The 22,777-nt window shown below is 44.1% G+C and overlaps 1 protein-coding gene across 2 annotated transcripts in view; it reads left to right on the top strand.

Annotated features, from left to right (window-relative positions):
- ADAM22 (ADAM metallopeptidase domain 22) overlaps positions 1-22,777 on the top strand; it is a 661,757-nt gene that overhangs the window by 502,246 nt on the left and 136,734 nt on the right. For both annotated transcript variants that reach the window (XM_030199706.1, XM_030199712.1), the window contains exons 17-21: positions 11,140-11,232; positions 16,042-16,122; positions 17,679-17,729; positions 19,212-19,275; positions 21,346-21,451. In XM_030199706.1, the coding sequence (XP_030055566.1) occupies positions 11,140-11,232; positions 16,042-16,122; positions 17,679-17,729; positions 19,212-19,275; positions 21,346-21,451 (395 nt within the window). The remainder of the gene's footprint in view (positions 1-11,139; positions 11,233-16,041; positions 16,123-17,678; positions 17,730-19,211; positions 19,276-21,345; positions 21,452-22,777) is intronic.

Here is a 22,777-nt window from a genome sequence, read left to right as displayed (position 1 = left end):
GACGAGCATGGCAGACTCAGAGTAACACAAAATGAAATTGGGAGAATCTTTACTAAACATTTTACACAACTGTACTCAACAGAGAACCAAGTAAACAAGCAGTTGATACAAGACTACTTAATACAGGCGGGTCTGCCAACAATAACACCTGAAGACCTAGCTATACTCAATGCTCCATTAACACTAACGGAACTCCAACAGGCTATAAAAAAATTAAAGAACCGAACGGCGCCAGGGCCAGACGGATACACTGGGGAATTTTATAAGATCCTACCCCTAGAAGCCCAAAAGACACTGTTGGAGTATTATGAAGAGGTGATTACCGCAGGAACATTCCCCAAATATGCTAATACAGCCTTAATTACCTTAATTCCTAAACCGAGGAAGTCGCTGACTAAAGCAGAAGATTACCGCCCTATATCCCTAATAAACGTTGATACCAAATTATTGGCAGGAATGTTGGCAGAACGCATGGCAAAATGCCTCCCTAACTTAATAAGCCCAGAACAAGTTGGATTTGTTAGAAATAGACAAGCCACACACAATGTCCGCCGGTTACTATTAGCTATAGCGTCATGTCAGGGGCAGGAAACACCGTCGGTAATAATGAGTGCAGACGCAGAAAAGGCATTCGATAGGGTGGGATGGGAGTATCTCTTCCAGACCATGAGGACGATGGGGATTGAGGGCTGGTTCATGCAAGCAATCGAAACACTATATTGTAAACCGGGGGCGAGCATTATTGTCAATGGTATAAAAGAGACTGAATTCAAAATAATGAGGGGAACTAGACAGGGATGCCCATTATCCCCTGCCCTTTTTGTGATATCATTGGAACCACTGTTACATATATTGAGAAACCAGGCAACTATCACGGGAGTGCAAGTAGCAGGCCAAAATATAAAGGTACTAGCTTTTGCAGACGATCTAATGATGACCATAACAGACCCTCCTAGATCCATGGCCTTGTTGATACAGGAGATAGAATGTTTTGGACAAATCTCAGGATTCAAATTAAACTTGACCAAGACAGTAGCCCTTGAAATAGTAAAATATCCACGCAAGGGATGGACTGCTGAATTTCCCCTTACCTGGGAACTAAATTCTATTAAATATTTGGGAGTGCATGTGCCGGCAGATCTCTCTCAGTTATACGATATTAATGTAAATAACTTACTCACAGAGACTATACAGACACTGCGGGCCTGGGGCGCCCTTCCAGTGTCCCTATTGGGTAGAATTGCACTCTTTAACATGGTCATTGCCCCAAGATGGACATATATATTTCAAACTTTACCTTTGTACCTGAAAAAAAAAGATGAGCGCACATTACACCGCCACACACAACGATTCCTCTGGCGGGGAAAGAAAGCAAGACTGCCGATCTCTATATTGACTATCCCGGTGGAATATGGGGGGCTGGGACTACTGAACATTCGCTTTTTGAGTATAGCTAATGGCATGAGACACATAAATGACTGGTTCAGGCAAACCAGTGATTACTCTAATACAGCCCTGGAGCTGGGTGTGTCCCCGGGGATGCATTTTGGTAACTATCTGCATGGCACTGGAGTGGAGGTTCCATATCCCCTGAAGCACTCTGGGATAATGACAGCTGCCAGGGCTGTCTGGGAATGGGTGTGTCGCCTTCACCATTTTTCACCCAGAGTGACACCATATTTGCCTATCTGTAACAACTATGCCTTTATACCTGGACAAATGTACACTGTATTCAAGAGGTGGGAAAAGAAAGGCATGGTATATCTTCTCCAGGTGGTGACTACTGAGGGCAGACTCAAATCATTTAATGAGCTGCAAAACAAATATGACTTGCCTGCCAGTGATGAATTTTACTATAGACAGCTGCGACACTATCCAGCTTATAATCGAACGAGAATAACGCCCAAGTTCCGACCTAAATCGGGAGATGGGCGTTCTTCTCACAAAAACAAATAAAGCGGTATAATCGAAAGCCGAACTTTGGACGCTTTCAACTGCACTCCGTCGCGGATGCGGACAAAGTGGACGGGGGCGTATCGAAGGCGTGTCGAAGGCGGAACTGGGGCGTGGTTATCGGGCGAACAGAGATGGGCGCCCTTCGCCGATACTGGAACAGTTTTGAGCTAGAATTTAGGACACTTTTCCTGGACCCTGTTTTTTGACGAATAAGGCCCCTAAAAGTGCCCTAAATGACCAGATGACCCCCAGAGGGAGTCGGGGATGACCTCCCCTGACTCCCCCAGTGGTCACTAACCCCCTCCCACCACAACAAATGATGTTTCACAACTTTTTACTTTCACCCTCAAATGTCATACCCTCCTCCCAAGCAGCAGTATGCAGGTCCCTGGAGCAGTTGTTAGGGGGTGCAGTGGACGTCAGGCAGGTGGACCCAGGCCCATCCCCCCCCCCTACCTGTTACAATTGTGCTGCTTAGTGCTACTAGTCGTCCAACCCCCCCAAACCCACTGTACCCACATGTAGGTGTCCCCCTTCACCCCTTAGGGCTATAGTAATGGTGTAGACTTGTGGGCAGTGGGTTTTGAGGGGGATTTGGGGGGCTCAACACCCAAGGGAAGGGTGCTATGCACCTGGGAGCTCTTTTACCTTTTATTTGGTTTTTGTAAAAGTGCCCCCTAGGGTGCCCGGTTGGTGTCCTGGCATGTGAGGGGGACCAGTGCACTATGAATCCTGGCCCCTCCCACGAACAAATGCCTTGGATTTATTCGTTTTTGAGCTGGGCGATTTCATATTCCATTATCGCTGAAAAGCAAAAACGCCCAGCTCACACCTTGACGAATAAAACATGGGCGTCTTTTTCTTTTAAAAAATACGATCCGCCCCGCCCCTTCACGGACCCGTTCTCGGAGATAAACGCCCATGGAGATAGGCGTTTCTGTTCCATTATGCCCCTCCACGTGTCATCTTTACCATGGACATCATTAACAGAAGATGTACAGGAAGAAATTTCCTCAGCTTATTCTTTGGACTCTCAACAAAAAGTACCCATGGCATATCATCATAGACATATACGAGATACGGCTTTGGAACTGGACTATACCAAACTAGCACAAACCTGGACCCTGGATTTACAAATTACAATAACTGCACAGGTGTTACAAACTCATATATTGCAGATTCGGAAGACTACAAATGCAGCTGCACACTGGGAATTACAATATAAGGTGGCTCTGAGACTGCACGTTCCACCGAGAAGGGCATTCCACATGGGACTATCCCCCTGGGGCGAGTGCCCAAAATGTAGAGCACCAGGAGCTACAACGGGACACATGCTCTGGCATTGTAAACATACGCAAAGTTTTTGGCGGCAGATTGTGACCCAGGTAACCACTATGTGGGGACAAATGTGGCATTATGATGCCCAATTATTATTTGGACATCCAAAACTGGGGAAAAGACCTAAACGAGGATACACAGCATTTGTGATGCGAGCCACACTTGCAGGTAAACAGACCATACTGTCAGAATGGATATCCCATCAACCTCCCAAGGTGCAGCAGTGGAGGACACATATGATACATATAATGCGTATGGAACGTACGGCTATAAGGGACCTTGACTCTACAGAAGGAACACAATTTCAACAACGTTGGAACCCGTTTTGGACTACCATGACAGCAGCAGCGAGAAGTCATATATTAAATCCCTGATAATAAGGTTTTGAAAACAAGAGGATGAAGGAGTAGGGAAGGGAGAAGGAGGATAGGGATGGGTGGGAGGGAGGAAGTTAAGGGAAGGGGGGGCGAAAATTAAAAACATTGTTTACCAAGTATGGTTTAATATGAACAATAGTAGAACTGGCAGAAATTATACAATGTATATTCTCCATGTGTTGTTTACTAATAAAAAGATTTAAACATAATTTCAAGTGGAAGAGATTTGCTGTCTGGTGTGTAGGCAAGGCCTTAGATCCTTTTTCCTGTCCTACACAAAAACTGCTTGAATACCTTCTGAGTCTGGTCTCAATACCAACTCCATAAGAGTTCACCTCAGTGCAGTTGGTACTTACCATCACTGTGTGGAAGGTAAATCCATCACTGTATAGCCTCTAGTTGTTTGATTAATGAGAGGTTTCCTTTTGACTAAACCTCACATCAGACCTCCCACTGTTACATGGGACCTCAACATTGTGCTCACCCAGCTGATGAAATTTCCTTTTGAGTCGCTTTACATTTGCTACCATGTTCTTGACCTGGAAAGTTCTGTTTTTAGTGACAGTCAATTCAGCACACAGAGTCAGCGAGCTTCAGGCCCTAGTAACTGATCTACGTTATACAAAGTTTCAACACAACAGAGTGGTTCTTCACACATCCTAAGTTCCTTCCAAAGGTGGTTTTGGATTCCCACCTTAACCAGTCAATTGTTCTGCCAACATTTTCCCTAAAACTTTATGCCCATCCTGAGAAAAGCATACCTTGGACTGCAAGCGAGTCATAGCCTTGTATCTGGAGTTTGACTAAAGACGATAAACAGTCCACCCAGCTTTTTGTTTCTTTTGACCCAAACAGAATGGGGGCAGCCATCAGGTACACATGGCTAGAAGATTGCATTTCCTTTACTTATGCCCAGTCAGGATCATGTCACGGCTCATGTTAGAGCCATGGCTGCTTCAGTAGGCCACTTGAGATCAGCCTCCATTGAAGAGACTTGCAAAGCTGCAATGTGGTCTTCTGTCCACACATTCACATCTCACTGCTTCCTTGAGCAGGATTCCTGATGCAACAGTTGGTTCAGATAGTTCTACAGAATTTGTTTGAAGTCTAGAATCTAACTCCACCCTCCTAGGCAGGGGTGTGCTAGAGCCGACTCGCACCGGCTCTGCAGAGCCGGTTGTTAATTTTTGAACTATTTTGCGAGCGGGTTGTTGTGCTGTCAGCAGAGACTTGAAGGCTTTTTTTTTCACAAATTGCATTGTCCCCTGCCCCCCACAAAAACATTTGCACCGTCTGAATTCCTGATTCTCTCTCCCCTTCTGCTGCCCTTCCCACTGCCCCATGTGTTGAACTTTCACTTTCTTCCCTCCCGCATCCGCTCCCTCTCCCTGCCACTCTCCTTCAATCTCTTCCCCGCCCCCGCCACAGCCGCAGTTCACCGGACTGGACCGTTACCGTACCTGCAGGCAGTGCTTAGGACAGGATGCCGGCATCGGGGTCCTTCTGCTGCCACATCCTGCCTACTCTGAATCAACTCGCTGTTTCCGCGTAGGCAGGACGCGGCAGGCAAAGGACACCGTCGGGACCAAGAGGTTTGAAGTGATGAGCCTCCTATCTACTCCACGGTAAGCAAGGAAACCAATTTGTTTAATCTCTGTTTTCACTACCCCGCACAGCTGTCATCTCCTTCAGTGTACATGCAAACCAAAGCAAGCAAACCTATGAGCTGCTGCAATGCTGCATCCACATTGTCGTTCTTTATTATTTGTCCATCTGCAACAAGTCTAAAGCTGTTTCAATTGGATAGGAGTAGTGCCTTAAAAGATAGAGGTCAAAAGTTTTTTTTTAACTTATTGGACAGCTTTTTAATTTATTTGAAAGCTTCCCATATGATATAAATATTTTGTTTCATGCAGATTTCTTTTGTTTAAACATAAATGGGCCATAAGCCCCTAATGTAGCCCATTGTTTTTCTTATCTTTTGTTCTTGTGATAAATTATACTGTGCCAAAACTGAAAACTCTTCTATCTGGTCGATAATAAAAGCAGCTCATTGTGAACACTATCCACCCTAAAAGGTTGTTTTGTGGCTGTACATGAAGAATTATGATATTGACTAAATACATGTACAGTGGTGGAAATAAGTATTTGATCCCTTGCTGATTTTGTAAGTTTGCCAACTGACAAAGACATGAGCAGCCCATAATTGAAGGGTAGGTTATTGGTAACAGTGAGAGATAGCACATCACAAATTAAATCCGGAAAATCACATTGTGGAAAGTATATGAATTTATTTGCATTCTGCAGAGGGAAATAAGTATTTGATCCCCCACCAACCAGTAAGAGATCTGGCCCCTACAGACCAGGTAGATGCTCCAAATCAACTCGTTACCTGCATGACAGACAGCTGTCGGCAATGGTCACCTGTATGAAAGACACCTGTCCACAGACTCAGTGAATCAGTCAGACTCTAACCTCTACAAAATGGCCAAGAGCAAGGAGCTGTCTAAGGATGTCAGGGACAAGATCATACACCTGCACAAGGCTGGAATGGGCTACAAAACCATCAGTAAGACGCTGGGCGAGAAGGAGACAACTGTTGGTGCCATAGTAAGAAAATGGAAGAAGTACAAAATGACTGTCAATCGACAAAGATCTGGGGCTCCACGCAAAATCTCACCTCGTGGGGTATCCTTGATCATGAGGAAGGTTAGAAATCAGCCTACAACTACAAGGGGGGAACTTGTCAATGATCTCAAGGCAGCTGGGACCACTGTCACCACGAAAACCATTGGTAACACATTACGACATAACGGATTGCAATCCTGCAGTGCCCGCAAGGTCCCCCTGCTCCGGAAGGCACATGTGACGGCCCGTCTGAAGTTTGCCAGTGAACACCTGGATGATGCCGAGAGTGATTGGGAGAAGGTGCTGTGGTCAGATGAGACAAAAATTGAGCTCTTTGGCATGAACTCAACTCGCCGTGTTTGGAGGAAGAGAAATGCTGCCTATGACCCAAAGAACACCGTCCCCACTGTCAAGCATGGAGGTGGAAATGTTATGTTTTGGGGGTGTTTCTCTGCTAAGGGCACAGGACTACTTCACCGCATCAATGGGAGAATGGATGGGGCCATGTACCGTACAATTCTGAGTGACAACCTCCTTCCCTCCGCCAGGGCCTTAAAAATGGGTCGTGGCTGGGTCTTCCAGCACGACAATGACCCAAAACATACAGCCAAGGCAACAAAGGAGTGGCTCAGGAAGAAGCACATTAGGGTCATGGAGTGGCCTAGCCAGTCACCAGACCTTAATCCCATTGAAAACTTATGGAGGGAGCTGAAGCTGCGAGTTGCCAAGCGACAGCCCAGAACTCTTAATGATTTAGAGATGATCTGCAAAGAGGAGTGGACCAAAATTCCTCCTGACATGTGTGCAAACCTCATCATCAACTACAGAAGACGTCTGACCGCTGTGCTTGCCAACAAGGGTTTTGCCACCAAGTATTAGGTCTTGTTTGCCAGAGGGATTAAATACTTATTTCCCTCTGCAGAATGCAAATAAATTCACATACTTTCCACAATGTGATTTTCCGGATTTAATTTGTGATGTGCTATCTCTCACTGTTACCAATAACCTACCCTTCAATTATGGGCTGCTCATGTCTTTGTCAGTGGGCAAACTTACAAAATCAGCAAGGGATCAAATACTTATTTCCACCACTGTATGTGTGTGTTCCTAGTCCTGCATCCTAAATTTATATAATCCTTTCAAGAAATCCAGTTAATCTTTTAACTTATTAGTGGAGCATAACTGCAGAGTCATGGTATGGTCACATTTTCAATATGGTGTTTGTGCCTTTTCGTGCTGTCTCCAGAGTCTCTAATCACGGTCAGCACTACTTACACAAATGCAATCCCCTCGACCAATACCTTAAACGAACCAGACAACTGGTAGCACTATTTTAGACTGCAACAAAGACAAAAAGAGACCAAGGAAGCGCTTCCTGGGGTTAACACAGGTTTATTTAATTATCCAGAGATTAGGATAAAAAAAATTAAGAAAAATAGTCATAGAAATAGTCTAGGATATGACAGAAATGAGACCATATATAGAAATGGAAAATTACAATGGAAAGTGGGAGCAGGACATTCTTTCAAACTCCCTGGCTTGGGAGCCAAAAGAGATGTACACTGCCCAACCTCCTATCTGGCAGAGAAATATTATATAGGGTTTCTTTTCCCTTACAAGACAAAAAGGGAGCACAAGGGGGAGGGGTTGTCACACCCCCTTAGTTAGCACCTTACAGTCAGTCAGGATCCCTAGTATCAATAAAATACACAGCATCTGTTTATATTTCCTTTTGAAGATGCATTTGGTCTGTTGTCCAAATGTTTTGGACATACATTTCTCAAACCTTTAATATCTCCCCTATTCTAAAAGAGGAGACAAAAGTTTACTGCTTCCAGTTGCTATAGAGGTGTTAGGTTTCTCTTGTCAATAGAACTATTGCTTTTGACTCCAGGGACCAGGGAGATAGTGTTTGAATTGTTCTAGGCAGAGAAGGAAATAAGGTGTTACCTGATTCATGGTTGTAAAAGGGTAATTCTGTCCTGGATAGTAGCCTGGCCATATTCAAAGGGAGAGATTCTCCCCCTTCTGCAATAATATTTCTTATCCAGTCCTTACTACAGGATTTCTATCTCTCTCTCCTCTGTCAGCCCTGCCCCCTACACCTGGAACTTCCTTTGATCTGCATCCTAAAAGTCTCTCAAAGGCTAATACACACATTCATGTGAACAGCAAATGGATAACAAATGGCAGGAGCTCATTGTCTTTCACTTGCTTGGTCAGAGGAAGGTGGGCGAAAGAGGTGGGGGGTACTTGCTCCACCTGGCCTGCTTAATATCATTGTAATTTACAGAAAAAAAGAGAAATTTCCACTTCTCATCGTCTGTACATTAATTCTTAGATATTAGATACTTAGCAGCACTGAAACTGCTTGGTTCAGGCCTTCATAAGTACAATGTACACCTCCACCAATAATGGTAATACTAGTGCCCATCTAAGGAACAGCCAGGTTATTTTGAATTAGTCTTCACTGGACCAAACTTGCTTTCCTTGTGCCATCACTATCCAGCAGGTAGGCAGTGTCTTAATAGATGGAGGATAAAGGATTTTTTTTTTTTACATTAAAAGAAGGTAAATTTGGATGTAAGGATTGTTTGATAGCACTATATATATACCTCTCCCCAGGTATAGCCAGCTCTGCAAAATTTTTTTTGGGGGGGGGTGCAGAGGTGGACGGAGGGGGGGCGCAGAGGTGGACCAGGGAGAGAGCCTGTTGTTAAAAATTTACTAGCACACCACTGCTCCTAGGCCCATTTTTATTCTGTCCCAGGCTGCACCCACACAACAGGAATGTATATAAGTTCTAGGTTAATTGGTTCCTGGTTGGCCTTGCCTATTGCAAGTCTCTATTGTCCATTGTTTATAGTGAACCTGTTAACTAGGGATACCCATATATGGTAAGTAGTGTCCTGCTTGTCCTCGGAGAAAGCAAAGTTACTCAACTGTAGCAGGTGCTGTCAGAGGACAGCAAAACACACATTACCACATACCCTTCCACCTCCCTTAGGTGTTATATTCCTTAAGCTTTTTTTTTTTTACTTAACTGTTGGTCTCAAGTGATCAAGTTAGGCGGGAAGGCACCTGCATATGTGCGGATCAGCACTTCCAAAGACTTCAGTAATTTCTAGAATGCTGAGTATCGTCCATGCTGGGGCTCCATTGGATGATGTCACCCGTATGTGGTAATATGTGTCCTGCTGTCCTTGGAGAACACCTGCTACAGGTAAGTAACTTTGCTTTCCCTGTACCCACAGGGAGTTTGTGCTCTGAAACCTATGCACATTCTTTTAGCTACTGAGTTGAGGTCACTTTTCAGCTGAGCAGGAGTCCTTCAACTGCATTGCTGCCACTGGGGGGTGGTGCTTCAATATTGTGTTTGTCTCTAGAGACAGGTTCTCTGAAGTTTGCAGAGCTTATCTGTACTTCAGTATTGAAAACGTGATAGTGAAACAGCACCCCCAAGAAAATTTACCTTGGCAATTTCCTTTGAAAACCGTCTCATACTATCTCTTCTCTGTTTATATCTGTTCGGAGGCACCAAGGAACAGCACCATTTTATACTGCTTTTTTCATTTGCAAAGCAATATGACTCTTAAATTTTTTTATATGTATTCCCTGGATACACCATCTGAAAACATTTCACTCTTTGGCCTTAAATCTCAATCTATGGGATAGTCCACCCTTGGTACCTCTGGAGCAAGTTTAGTATCTCAAACCCAAATTGTGATAACTTTGTCCATCTTTACCTGCTATACTTGACCTGCATATTCTGCACAAATGAACAATGAATCATGTTTCTCTGACAGACGCTAAGAAGAGAGTAATTCAAGCTGGGATTTCTATTAGAATAATGCAGCCTATGAAGATTTAATTCAGTCTATTCAATTTAGATAGAAGTTGAATCCTGAAAGAGTTGAATTCAGACTATCATAGTTTACAGGAGGAGTATTCAAACCTGTCCTGGGGGTCCACAGGCCAGTCGGGTTTTCAGGATATCCCTAATGAATATGCATGAGAGAGGTTTGCATATAATAGAAGTGATAGGCATGCAAATCTCTTTCATGCATATTCATTAGAGATATTCTAAAAACCTGACTGGCTTGTGGACCCCCAGGACAGGTTTGAGTACTCCTGGTTTACAGTATTTGAGTGCTTGCTGGAACTGCTATATTCTACTCAACATTTAATTATTTCTCCTGTTTTGGTTTCTGGAAAGATGCTTGGATAGCAACTCATTAGAGTAGATGTAAAGATATTAGGATTTATATCTAAAAGGGTTAAGTGGGCAGGAGAGGCTCTTGCTTGGTTAAATCCTGCTGAGCTGGCCAGCCATTGATATTCAGCAGCACTTAACCAGGTAGTACTGCTCAATATTCCTGCTAACTTACCATCCCCTAACCGGTTAGGAGCAGTCCAGGGGTAAAGTTAGGGCGGAGTGACCAGTCAGCAGCGATATTCAGTCCACTTACCAGCTAAGGGTACGCAAAAAGGCTGTCCTAACTTTATCCGTTAAGTTAACCCAGCACTGGTCTGAATATCGGCTGGTGCTTGACTAGCTTCCAGATCAGTGCACATTACTAGATATTCAATGCCGGGAGATGCACATGCCCTGGCACTGAATCTGGGGTTAGGTCAGCCTGCAGCCAGAAGCAGCTTACAAGATGATTACCGTGTGGGCTGAATATTATCCCCATCAAACTCATTTCACTTCAGAGATAGGACAATGCAAATTGTTTTCCCTCTCCAGTGCAGAAGGAAGGTCAAAAACGAATGCAGCCTATAGCAGCTGAGCCTACAATTGAGAGTAATATGATTTTCTCCTGTATCTTTGTTCCATTAGGAATGTGACAGTGAAGGAGGAGAATGCTGTAAAAAATGCACTCTCACCCAAGGATCGCTATGCAGTGATGGACTTTGTTGTAATAAATGCCAGGTAAATATATTACACTAGAAACAATTAATTCATTAATCCTGAGAAGTTGAAAGTAGTGGTAAATGGAGTTTGCTCTGAGGAAAAGGATGTTATCAGTGGTGTACTGTAGGGATCAGTCCTTGGGCCGGCTCTTTTTAACATTTTTGTGAGTGATTTTGTGGAAGGATTGGCTGATAAGGTTTGTCTCTTTATGGACGATACCAAACTATGTAATAGGGTAGACACCACCTCCCTCAGGACTTAAGAGTTGGTGGAAGAGGGGGAATAGACTGGGGAAGGACTAAAAGACATGGGGAATGGGGGATTGAGAGTGGATATGGAAAGGAGCTAGGTAGTCAGAAGTAAAAAGAGTAAGATTGAAGACAAGGGTAAAGAGAAGGGAGGAAGAGGAATAAAATCTAGCTATAGCTATGAGCAGATAGAAAAGCAGACTAGAGAATTGAAGAAAATGATGGAAGATCATCGTCAGAGAGAGACAGAAGAAAGGAAAGAACAGAAAATGAACGAGAGAACTTTGGAAAATGACTCAGTAAAAGATTAACCAGGAAAAGCAGAATAAGAGACTAGGACCAGTTGGATTAAGTAAAATTAAAAGGATCAGACACAAAGGTACAAAAATGACATTTTATTTTGGGCTTTAGTGATTTGAAATATGTCAGCTTTTAGGAAAGTGCATATCTTTGCACTTTGCCCCATACAGGACAATGTATTTTTGCTTCTCTTTCTTTATAGGCAGATGATCAAAGCCCCGCGCTATTCCAAACAGCACTCTAAAAATAGCGCTGGAACAGCGTGGGGCTTTACCGCATGGATGATCAGAGATAATGCATGCAAATTTAAGTAGCGCAATTCTCTCTGATCATGGGGTAGAAGTGCGGGAGAATTGTGCCTGAGCATGCGCTCAGCACAATCCTCCTGCACTTGTTTGACAGGTCTGGGCTGTCAAAAGCCCAAACTTGTCAAACACAGGGGATGGAGATCCATGTGACCACCAGGCCCTGACTACACCTGCCCTGAGCAAGGAAAAACGGGGGCTGGAGGTCCAGCGTACCTCCGGTCCCCCCGACGATCCCACCCCCCCCAGGTTCAGGGAGGGCTGGAGATCCGGTGGGTCTCCAGCCCCCCCCCGAACCCCCCCGAAAATTGTCCCTGGTGGTCAAGTGGCCACCACCGCCCCCAACCCAACTCCACCCCCAGCATTGGCAAGGGCCCACTCTGCCATCCGATCCGACACCCACCCTCCCTACCTTGGTTGGAGGAGGGACGCAGCCTGCCTCTCTCCTCTTCCTTCGACGCCACAAAATGGTGGCACCCAGCCCTGCCCAGTGCATCTTGGGATGCGCTGGGCGGGGCTACACACCATTGAACATAATTAACTTTGTATGAACTTGGCTGCTAATAGTGTGATGAACTGGCACATTTAGACAGTTCTGCATGAAGGAAACCCATCCCTCATTAATCAATACCTTCTCTGTGAAATAGTAATAAAAAAGGCAAGTGCATTTTTATAATATACCACTGCATTCCACAAAGCAAAAGGAGCAAGTTCCCACATGCTATCTTTTTTTCTTTTAATGTAGGCACAGGAAAAAAAAAGATTCTAAATGCTCCTAGGTTTCAATCTAACTCATGTTTAATATGGGATAAAATAGCATAAATAAGTAAGTACATAGAAACTCTGAATGTTGAGCACCTAATTCTCATAACATGATGTCTGTTTAGTGGCCCTTTAACAGGAGAAAAAAAATTGATTATAATAGTACTAGGGTGTCCATTTAACCAGCCCCTCCAAATGACACAGATCATTACTTTGGTTATTTTTACAGTATCCTGCCCTCCCCATCCCCTTAACCAGCCCTCAGATATTACCTTGAATTTTTTTTTTTTTTACAGTATGCTCCCCTCTCCACCCACCTACCTATTCCAGACCTCCTCCCTGCTCCCCCGAGCCGCAGGGTGCCTTCCCAGCACCTACCTGAAGCCACCCTGGTGGTCTAGTAGAGTGTTCTGGGCAGGAAAGATCCCCAGTCTTTCCTGCCCGCTGCCGTTTCTTTAAACGCTGCATTTTCTTTAAAATGGCTGCCAAGACTTCCACTGGCGGCCTCGCAAGACTTCTGCGGAAGTCTCTTGAGGCCGCTGCTGGAAGTCTCGGCATTCATTTTTAAAGAGTGATGCGGCAACAGAGGGGTCAGTGAGACTAGGGATCTTTTCTGCCCTGAAGACTCCACTAGACCACCAGGGTGGCTTCAGGTAGGTGCCAGGAGAGCACCCTGTGGCTCAGAGGAGGGGAGGCAAGGAGTCAGATCGCGGCAATGGCGGGGAGTGGGAGGGAGTGCTGCAGGGCCCTGTGTGACCGCTTCTGTTGCCTCTGCCTAAGACCGGCCCTGATCCCAACCTTCAGCACCCTTTCAAGACCCAGGAATGTGTTCTTTGCTTTCTACATAATATTCTTGTTTACATATAAACTGCAATAGATATAAAAAGAAAAGAAGATTTAAAATATTTTACCTCTTAATTCAGAGGTGTTTGCATAAAACAAAATTTATGACAACTAATTATTTTATCATAATACTTTGCAGGATTTTGCAGTGTGTATTGAGATGCATTGTTCTTACAGTAGGCTTATGTCCGCTCAGGCTTAGGTTATGGGATACTACCTGAAGGCATCCTTAAACATAAATTAACTATTTCCTTAAACGTAATGAGGATCAGCATTGGTTGGTATACCGCATGACAGCTTTTGCAGGCTACTTAGAACTATATTGTCGGGTATACTCAAAGGCTTCATTTATTGATAAAAGTATAACTAGTATGGCATAGACCTGTTTGCCTACTGCCAACCCATGTTAACCTTATGCTGTTCCTAAAAATGATCTCTGGCTATGCCACTGACCTCACTTTAAAGATTTGGTTTTCCACACTCTTGTTCTGCCAAGGATAGGAGGCTACAGAGGCATCATTTACAGGTAATGTGAGGAAGCTGTGGTCATCAATAAGGGTGACACCTTGTGACAGCATTTAAAACTCATGTAATAGCATTCTGAACGTAGCCCTAGTGGAGAGCCTCTGGCCTCGAGATCATTACAGCAGTGACTGGACAGTGGGAGGTGGAGCTATTAAATTAGAGCAACAATCCCCCAAGGTACATCTGGGACAAAAATAAATAAAAGATAATCCGGTCAAAATTCAGTTTGAGGAGGTCAACATTCTTTAAAATTTCTGGGACTAATTTGGTATGTGCTAGCTGCTGTAGCATATACTGGTCCCAGTTAATATTCAGCCAGGGCCCACATAAATTGAAGAAGGTGCACTCACCACCTCTGATTTACCCCTTCCTTCCACCCCTAAGGATTAGGCCCAACCAAGCCCCCTCCTGCCCTCCCCAGTCTTAACTCTCCCCTGAGGTCCCCTGGGCCTACCTTGTATATCCTTGGCATTCTAGGGGTCCTACAGGCAGGAGTGATGCCCATTCGCTCCTGCCTGTCATGTCTCCAATCACAAAATGGCTGATGCAGCCCCTAGCAGTACTCAAAGAGAGGTTGGAATGCTAATAACACATATAATTTACTAGCTGTTTTGAGTTGGGGCCTTCAACACATGGGGATAGGAAGGAAGGAGATTGGGATCAAGCAGGGGAGGAGGGCATTAGAAACCCATCAGTCACTTACTTAACTGACTAGCAGTCTGAATATTGTCACTAACTGGTTAATTAGTGGCTCTGCCCAGGCTCCACCCAAGCTCTGCCTATGGACTACCCAAGCTCTAGCCAACAGTGCAGGGTTACTTAGTGCTGGTATTCAGCTGCACTGTCTGGTTAAGTGCCACTGAATATCAGTGGTTAGGCAGGCATAGGCGCCGACTCCGTGGGTGCTTTGGGTGCTCGAGCACCCCCAATATTTGACCCGCCAAAAGTCCCGGAACGGAAGTTCCCAGCCAGCCTGACCTGCGCTGCCCGCCCTCTTCTCCCAGTCCTCCACCTGCCTCTCGCCTTCCTGCGTGCCGCCCAGAATTTAAAAGTCATCTTACCTCGAGGTCCAGTGGCAGCAGTGAAAGGCGAGCAGGCTCGGCGCTTCAGCCTTCCCTTCTCTCTCAGCTCTACCTCTGGACCCGCCCATGCGGAAACAGGAAATGTGGGCGGGACCAGAGGCAGAGCTGAGAAAGAAGGGAAGGCTGAATCGCCGAGCCTGCTCGCCTTTCACTGCTGCCACCGGACCCCGTGGTAAAATGACTTTTAAATTCTGGGCGGCACGCAGTAAGGCGAGGGGCAGGCAGAGGACTGTTGTGGGAGAAGAGGACGGGCTGGGGTCGGACTGACACGTGGAGGAGAGGGAGGAGGGCCTGGAACTCTGAGGGAAGGAGAGGGAGGGAGGGGGGCCTGGAACTCGGAGGAGAGGAGGGCCTGGAACTCGGAGGGAGGAGAGGAGGGGGGAATGCATCACCTGTAAAAAAAAAAAAATTTCAGCACCCATAATTATTTTGAATAGTTGGCTCCTATGTAGGCAGGCACAATTGATTGGAATATTTATGTTAGCTTCAGGCCTCTTTCAGAAAGAGAAATATCATAATGTCAGATGTGTCCTCAGAGGAGTCTTCCAGTCTGAAATATTTCAGTATGGCAGCTGAACCGAACTTAGCCAGGAAATTGGTGCACACTATCTCTAAATCAATAAAGATACTTAAAAAAAAAAGAAATCTCAATTTGTAGTGAGTGTCTGAGGCAAAATGCTGATGGCTTTTTTTGCCTTTTGTTACCCAATATGTAAGGGACATGATGTTCGGTATTTCACATTTCTTGCCTATTCTTTTTAGTTTGAAGATAAAGGGGTCGTGTGTCGAGAAGCAGTAAATGACTGTGATATTTCAGAAGGATGCACAGGAAACTTCAGTCAGGTACTATTTTCAAATTCTTGCAAGAAATTGCTTAACAAAATGCTATACTACACACATGAAATCTATTGATTTTTAGGGATTTTGCTGCACACACCTTATTCAGTGCATGCTGTGTCCATAAATTAGTTCAGTATCTCTCATTTCACCCTGGTTCATCTTTTGCTGTGGATATGATTTCCATCTTCAATTCCTAGTTTTATGGTCATTCACGCACATCTGTATACCTGATTGTTTGAACCTTTGGATCTCAATCCAGTCCTCTAGACATCCCCCGTCAGTTTGGTTTTCAGGATGATATGTATGAAATAGATTTACATATACTGGATGCAGTGAATGCAAATCAATCTCATGCAGATGCATAAAAACTCAATTAGTTAAGGGTGTCCTGAGGACTGGGTTGGGAACCACTGGTTTGAACTAATGTAGCTTAGGAAGGTTGAACTAATGTAGCTTAGGAAGGTTGATGCTCTTTAATACATAATGGTATCTATTCAGCACATGCAAACATTAAGGATGAATGGAAACATTTAACTGTTCCAGCTCATCTACATTATGTAGATATTTATGGCTGTGCTCCCAGAAAAGTTTTGTCCTAAACAGAGAAAAAAACAAAACCTTTTGACAGTGGGGCCCTTGCGGTCCAAAGAGTTTAGTATTCACTCCTGTTCTTTCTATTCCTGGGGAGTGTGATCTGGAATTTTGCCAGATGCATTCAGAATAATTCAATTTCAGAATGATGTTAACAAAATAGTGATTTCCCCTGTGAAGGTAGTGTTTGGTTTGATCCTTCTCTTATTCATGGAAGCTGCACTTTCTTGGCCCAGGCTCACAAGCCCAGTAAATTGGTTGAACTTGGGCCTAAGTATAATTCTTGCTCCTGATGGATGTAATAACATCAGTTATTACCTGCATTAGTTTATTGGATGGAAGCTTTAGGGAATCTCCTGCAAAAAAAGTTATGATGATACATATTTCGATATACCAGGAGGTAAACAAGACCTCTTTTGCACAGCACAACATGAGTACATTTCAACTGTCTTTGCTGTTTGGTCTGCACAGTCTCATATTTTGATTGTCTTGGCTGACTAATTATGCATAGTTTGCTTTGCTTTCTGTTCAGTAGAGTTCTTTATTTCTATGGGGTTTTAGAGTACGCTTCTTCTTCCCAGAAGTAGCTGGAGCTATTCAGTTCATTTGCTATGAATTTGTTCTTGCATTATGCTCATAACACATGTAAGGGCTAAGGAAGCTGTGCCGCTGGAGCCAGTGAAGGAAGGTCACCTCTGGACCAGGGGTGGGGTGGGGGGGGCCCATCCTCAGAAGTTTGCCAGTGGCTCTGATAGCAGTCTAGGGTATATGATAGTGAACTCTGAACTTAGAAAAACTACTTTGTGCAAAGATGTCCGAACTAACATTGATTATTGTAACTTGAATGAAATTATTAATTTTTAAAAACTGAAAATGTTCAATAGCTTGGTTAAAACTTAAAATAGGGTTTCATTTCAGGACAATCTAAAGAGCCTTTTATGTTTTTTTTTATTGTGTGTTTGTTTTAGTGTCCTTCAAATATTCACAAAATGGATGGGTATACATGCGATAATAATCAGGTAATTACCACTATATGTTTTTAATTTGGTGATTGCTGTAATTATGTGTTTGAAGAGTGCTGAGAATATTCATATATAGTAGGGGGACCAGTTGTCTGACCACTGGAATCCTGTTAGGAAATAAATCTGGATTGTGGTGCACAGTTTCCAGAACAAGCACAGTGAGTCACTATTGGGCTCATTTTCGAAAGAGAAGGACGTCCATCTTTCGACATAAATCGGAAGATGGACGTTCAAATCGGTATAATCGAAACCCGATTTAAGACGTCTCCAACTGCACTCCGTTGCAAGGATGGCCAAAGTTCAAGAGGGCGTGTCAGAGGCATAGCAAAGGTGGGACTTGGGTGTACCTAACACTTGAACATCTTTGACCCATAATCGAAAGAAACAAGGACGTCCCTGACGAACACTTGGATGTTTTCATCTGGACCTGTTTTTCTTTCGACTAAGGCACAAAAAGGTGCCTGAAATGACCAGATGACCACCGGAGAGAATCGGGGATGACCTCCCATTACTCCCCCAGTGGTCACTAACCCCTTCCCACCCTCAAAAAATCATTAAAAATATTACTTGCCAGCCTCAGATGTCATACTCAGGTCCATGACAGCGCATGCAGGTCCCAGGAGCAGTTTTAGTGGGTACTGCAGTGCACTTCAGACAGGCGGACCCAGGCCCATACCCCCTCTACCTGTTACATTTGTGGAGGGAACAGCGAGCTCTCCAAAACCCACCACAAACCCACTGTACCCATATACAGGTGCCCCCCTTCACCCGTAAGGGCTATGGTAGTGGTGTACAGTTGGGGGTAGTGGGTTTTGGGGGGCTCAGCACACAAGGTAAAGGAGCTATGTACCTGGGAGCAATTTATGAAGTCCACTGCAGTGCCCCCTAGGGTGCCCAGTTGGTGTCCTGGCATGTCAGGGGGACCAGTGCACTACAAATGCTGGCTCCTCCCACGACCAAATGACTTGCATTTTGTCGTTTTTGACATGGTCTTCAACTTGCAAACAGAGTAACTCCTCCAGATTCATCACCAAATGCGAGTGAGAATACTGCTGCCAGCTGCTTAGCTGCTAGTTCCTGCTTTTTAAATTTGGACTAACAACTATTAGATGCAAGTGCCCTCTGGGACGTGGTGTTGGTTTAAACTATATCTTATTGTCTTTATGAGACAATGGATATTGTTAATACAGATACGCTTGACTCCTGAGGCAGGCATACCATTGCCGAAACATGGACCGTGTCAAGTCTATTGTTTCTGAGTTCTCAATAAAAAAAAATATATTTTAACCATAATCTACTTCTGGAGTTCTGTTTGGTTTGGTTGTCCTACGTCCCTTCTCTACTTCTTTGGACATTTTGTATGTTCCTGAATACCACTATTCCTGACATCCCAGTTTTGACTTACCTGTTTTTACCTGGTACAGAGCTGCATACTGGCACTGCTTAGAAAATATTTTTGTTTCTTGTTCTCAACTTCAGGGTCTTTGCTTTGGCGGCAGATGTAAAACCAGAGACAGACAGTGTAAATTCATCTGGGGAGAAAGTGAGTAAATCAGCCTTCCAGCAAATAATTTCTAACCACCTACTAAATACAAAGAGGAGCATTTTAACAAGGGTTTGTTTGTCATTGATAAAGTTCATGATAAGCAGTATTTCTTGTGTCCTTTCTTAGAAGCTTCTCATGATGTACTTTCTGTAAATTGTCTCTTGCAACTTACAACACAAATATTAAAATCAATGAGTGGAGTGGGAAAAGTAAATAGAAAATCATCGTTTGCCCTTTCAAATAGTACTTGGACTTGGGAACACTCCATGAAACTAACAGATAGCAGATTTAAAATAAATTGGAAAAAAGATTTTTTTTTTACTCAGTGCACAAAGAACTAGATTCTGTAAATAATGGCCAAAAATAGGTGGCGAAATAATGTATGCTAAGCTAGTATTCTGTAAAGGACGCTTTGCGCGCAATGATCTTTACAGAATACTAGCCTATTGTGTATTTCAGGCTAGATTCTATATATGGCGCCTGAAAAATCCACACCAAAAAAATATGCCTAGGCGTATTCTATAAAGTACGCCTAAATCTAGGCGTACTTTATAGAATAAGCCTAAATTTCCTTGCAGATTATAGAATATGCCAAGCGCCCATCTGCATGACTAAATTTAGTCATGGTCAGTTATGCCAAGTAAAACTTGGTGTAAATCCCACGCCTAAATTAGGTGCGGTCCGGGTATATTCTGTAACAATGTGCAAAGATTTGAGAAACGCCCATGACCCATGCATTCCATGCCCATGGCTATGCCCCTGTTTCAGCTATGTGACTTAGAATTTACACACATCACATTATAGAATGTGCTTAGACAGTTCTACGCATAAATTCTAATTAATGCCAATTAGTGTCAGTAATTGCTTGTTATGTGGCAATTATCATCACTGATTGGCTTAACTGATTAAATTGTGTGTGGAGATCCAGAATATTGGGCGAGAGCATTTATATCTGGCAAAGGCTGGTGCAAGTGCTCACACCCATCTGATAGCATTTAGGCACGCAAATGCAGGTATTCTATAACATTGCACCTAATTTCTGGAACACCCCCTGATCTGCCCATGCTCCTCTCATGACCACATCATGTTTGGAGTTACCTGTCCTCTTCAGGGCACAGACCGTATAAGTCTGCCCAGCACTATCCCCGCCTCCCAACCACCAACCCCGCCTCCCACCACCAGCTTTGGCACAGACAGTATAAGTCTGCCCAGCACTATCCCCACCTGCCAACCACCAGCCCCGCCTCCCACCACCGGCTCTGCCACCCAATCTCGGCTAAGCTCCTGAGGATCCATTCCTTCTGAACAGGATTCCTTTATGTTTATCCCATGCATGTTTGAATTCCGTTACCGTTTTCATTTCCACCACCTCCCGCGGGAGGGCATTCCAAGCATCCACCACTCTCTCCGTCAAGAAATACTTCCTGACATTTTTCTTGAGTCTGCCCCCCTTCAATCTCATTTCATGTCCTCCACTGATTATTTTATATACCTCTATCATGTCTCCCCTCAGCCGTCTCTTCTTCAAGCTGAAAAGCCCTAGCCTCCTTAGTCTTTCTTCATAGGGAAGTCGTCCCATCCCCGCTATCATTTTACTCGCCCTTCGCTGCACCTTTTCCAATTCTACTAAATTAGTAATTATCACTTAATTAGAAAATTAGTTTGCGCACGGATCTGTGATCCACACCCAAAATTGTGCACCCAACTGTGGGCAACCTATATAGAACCCAGGGGAAACTGTAGAAATTGTTGCTGGAGAATGTGGTCAAAGCAACCAGATTAGTTGAGTTTAAAAGGGTTTGGTACAGGTTTTAGAAGTAAAAGTTCATAAACCATTACTAGCCAGGTAGACTTGGGAAACCCACTACCTTATTGAGAATCTGTCCTTGGGGATCTGCTGAATAATTCCTAGTAGCTTGGATTGGCTACTGTTGGAGACAGGATGTGGGGCATGGTAGACCCTTAGTCTGACACAGCATGGCACATCTTATGTTCTTATATTTTCACATTTCATGAGGTGAATTATGCCCTGGTATTTCTTTTGATTTGAGTTATTGGGATTTCTAGGAGTGACAGCTTCAGAGAGAGTCTGCTATGAGAAGTTGAACATTGAGGGAACTGAAAAAGGGAACTGTGGCAAAAACAAGGACACCTGGATTCAGTGCAAGAAACAGTAAGTCATTGACCTGGGAATGTTCTAGTTATTAAAAGATGATCACAAGCTTTAGGTATTTAAAAGCAAGAAAAAAAATCTAACATTTCTCACCTTCTCGTCTTTATAGGGGCCCTCAGAATGACTATCTTGCTCCATGTTCATGGTGTACTCAGTGCTCAGCAATACCCTATATGACAACTTCCTCTTAATATGTTCCTTGGTTCCAAGCAGTTAGCCTTCACATATAAGCTCTCCAGAATTAATTAACTCCAGTTATCATGCTTTAAAAACATTTTTGAAGGCAGTTTTCTACCATTCCTCCATGGAGACACATTGGTATATTACATCCTTTAGGGATAGACCTCTTCCAAGCAGCTGTGTTCACTGCATGTATGCTGCTTATCACTTCTTTAAATCCATCTATTTCTTATTCTAACAATTGGGGAAAGCATGTAAATGTGTGTGCTCTGCAAATATTGTGTTTGTGGAGGTAGCTGAGGGTGGTGGGAAAGTTTGCAGGAGGATAGTTGTAGAAGAAGAAATTTGTAGGGGGTGGTGGCAGCCAATTGTGAGGGGGGGGCATTGTTTTTGAGAGTAGTGGGACCAGTTTGCAGGGTTCTGAGACAGTTGCCACAGGTAACTTTTAGCTGTGGGGGCAGTTGCAAAGTGTAGGTTTTGGTGGTAGTGATCATTTGTAGGGTAGTTGTGGGGGGCTAGTATTGGGGGTGGGGCAGTTTGCAGAATGTTGGGGCATGGGGTACTCTTTTGGTGTAAGAGCAGTTTATGTGGGGTAGTTTTGGTTGTTGGACAGTTATTGCAGGGGGCAGTTGCAGAGGGTAGTTTTTGGGGTGGGGAAAATTTGTGAGCTTGTGGACCAGTTGCAAGTGGAGTTAATTAATGGGAGTGTGGGGTTTGGGGGATAGTGGGGCCCTGTCAAACAACTTGTGTGGTAGGATTGTATCTTGGGTGCATGCCCAGGCACAATCCTCCTGCAGAAGTCCCCCGATGATCAAAACTAAAAGCAGGTAGGGTAAGTTTTTGATGGGGCAGTATGAGACGTTTTGAGGTAGTTGTGGGTGGGTAGTTTTTTGGTATGGGTACTTCCTTGTGTGAACAAATACAGGGGGAATGCATCCTATCCTAGTCCTAAGCTCCCTGAACAAATTCCTAGTCATTGAAAAGTTTAGGATGGTTTCCCTGGGCACTCTTCTCTCCCTTATTCAGGAAAACGATTGGCTGTGCTTTTTGGACTTCAAAGATGCTTACACTCACATCGCGATACTTCCAGCTCACATGAAGTATCTTCAGCTCACATGAAGTATCTGGGGACACATCACTTTCAGT

The sequence above is a fragment of the Microcaecilia unicolor genome, chromosome 1, assembly GCF_901765095.1.
Source record: "Microcaecilia unicolor chromosome 1, aMicUni1.1, whole genome shotgun sequence".
NCBI lineage: Eukaryota > Metazoa > Chordata > Amphibia > Gymnophiona > Siphonopidae > Microcaecilia > Microcaecilia unicolor.
The sequence above is the reverse complement of the archived record's forward strand: the minus strand, read 5'-3'. Positions and strand labels throughout refer to the sequence as shown.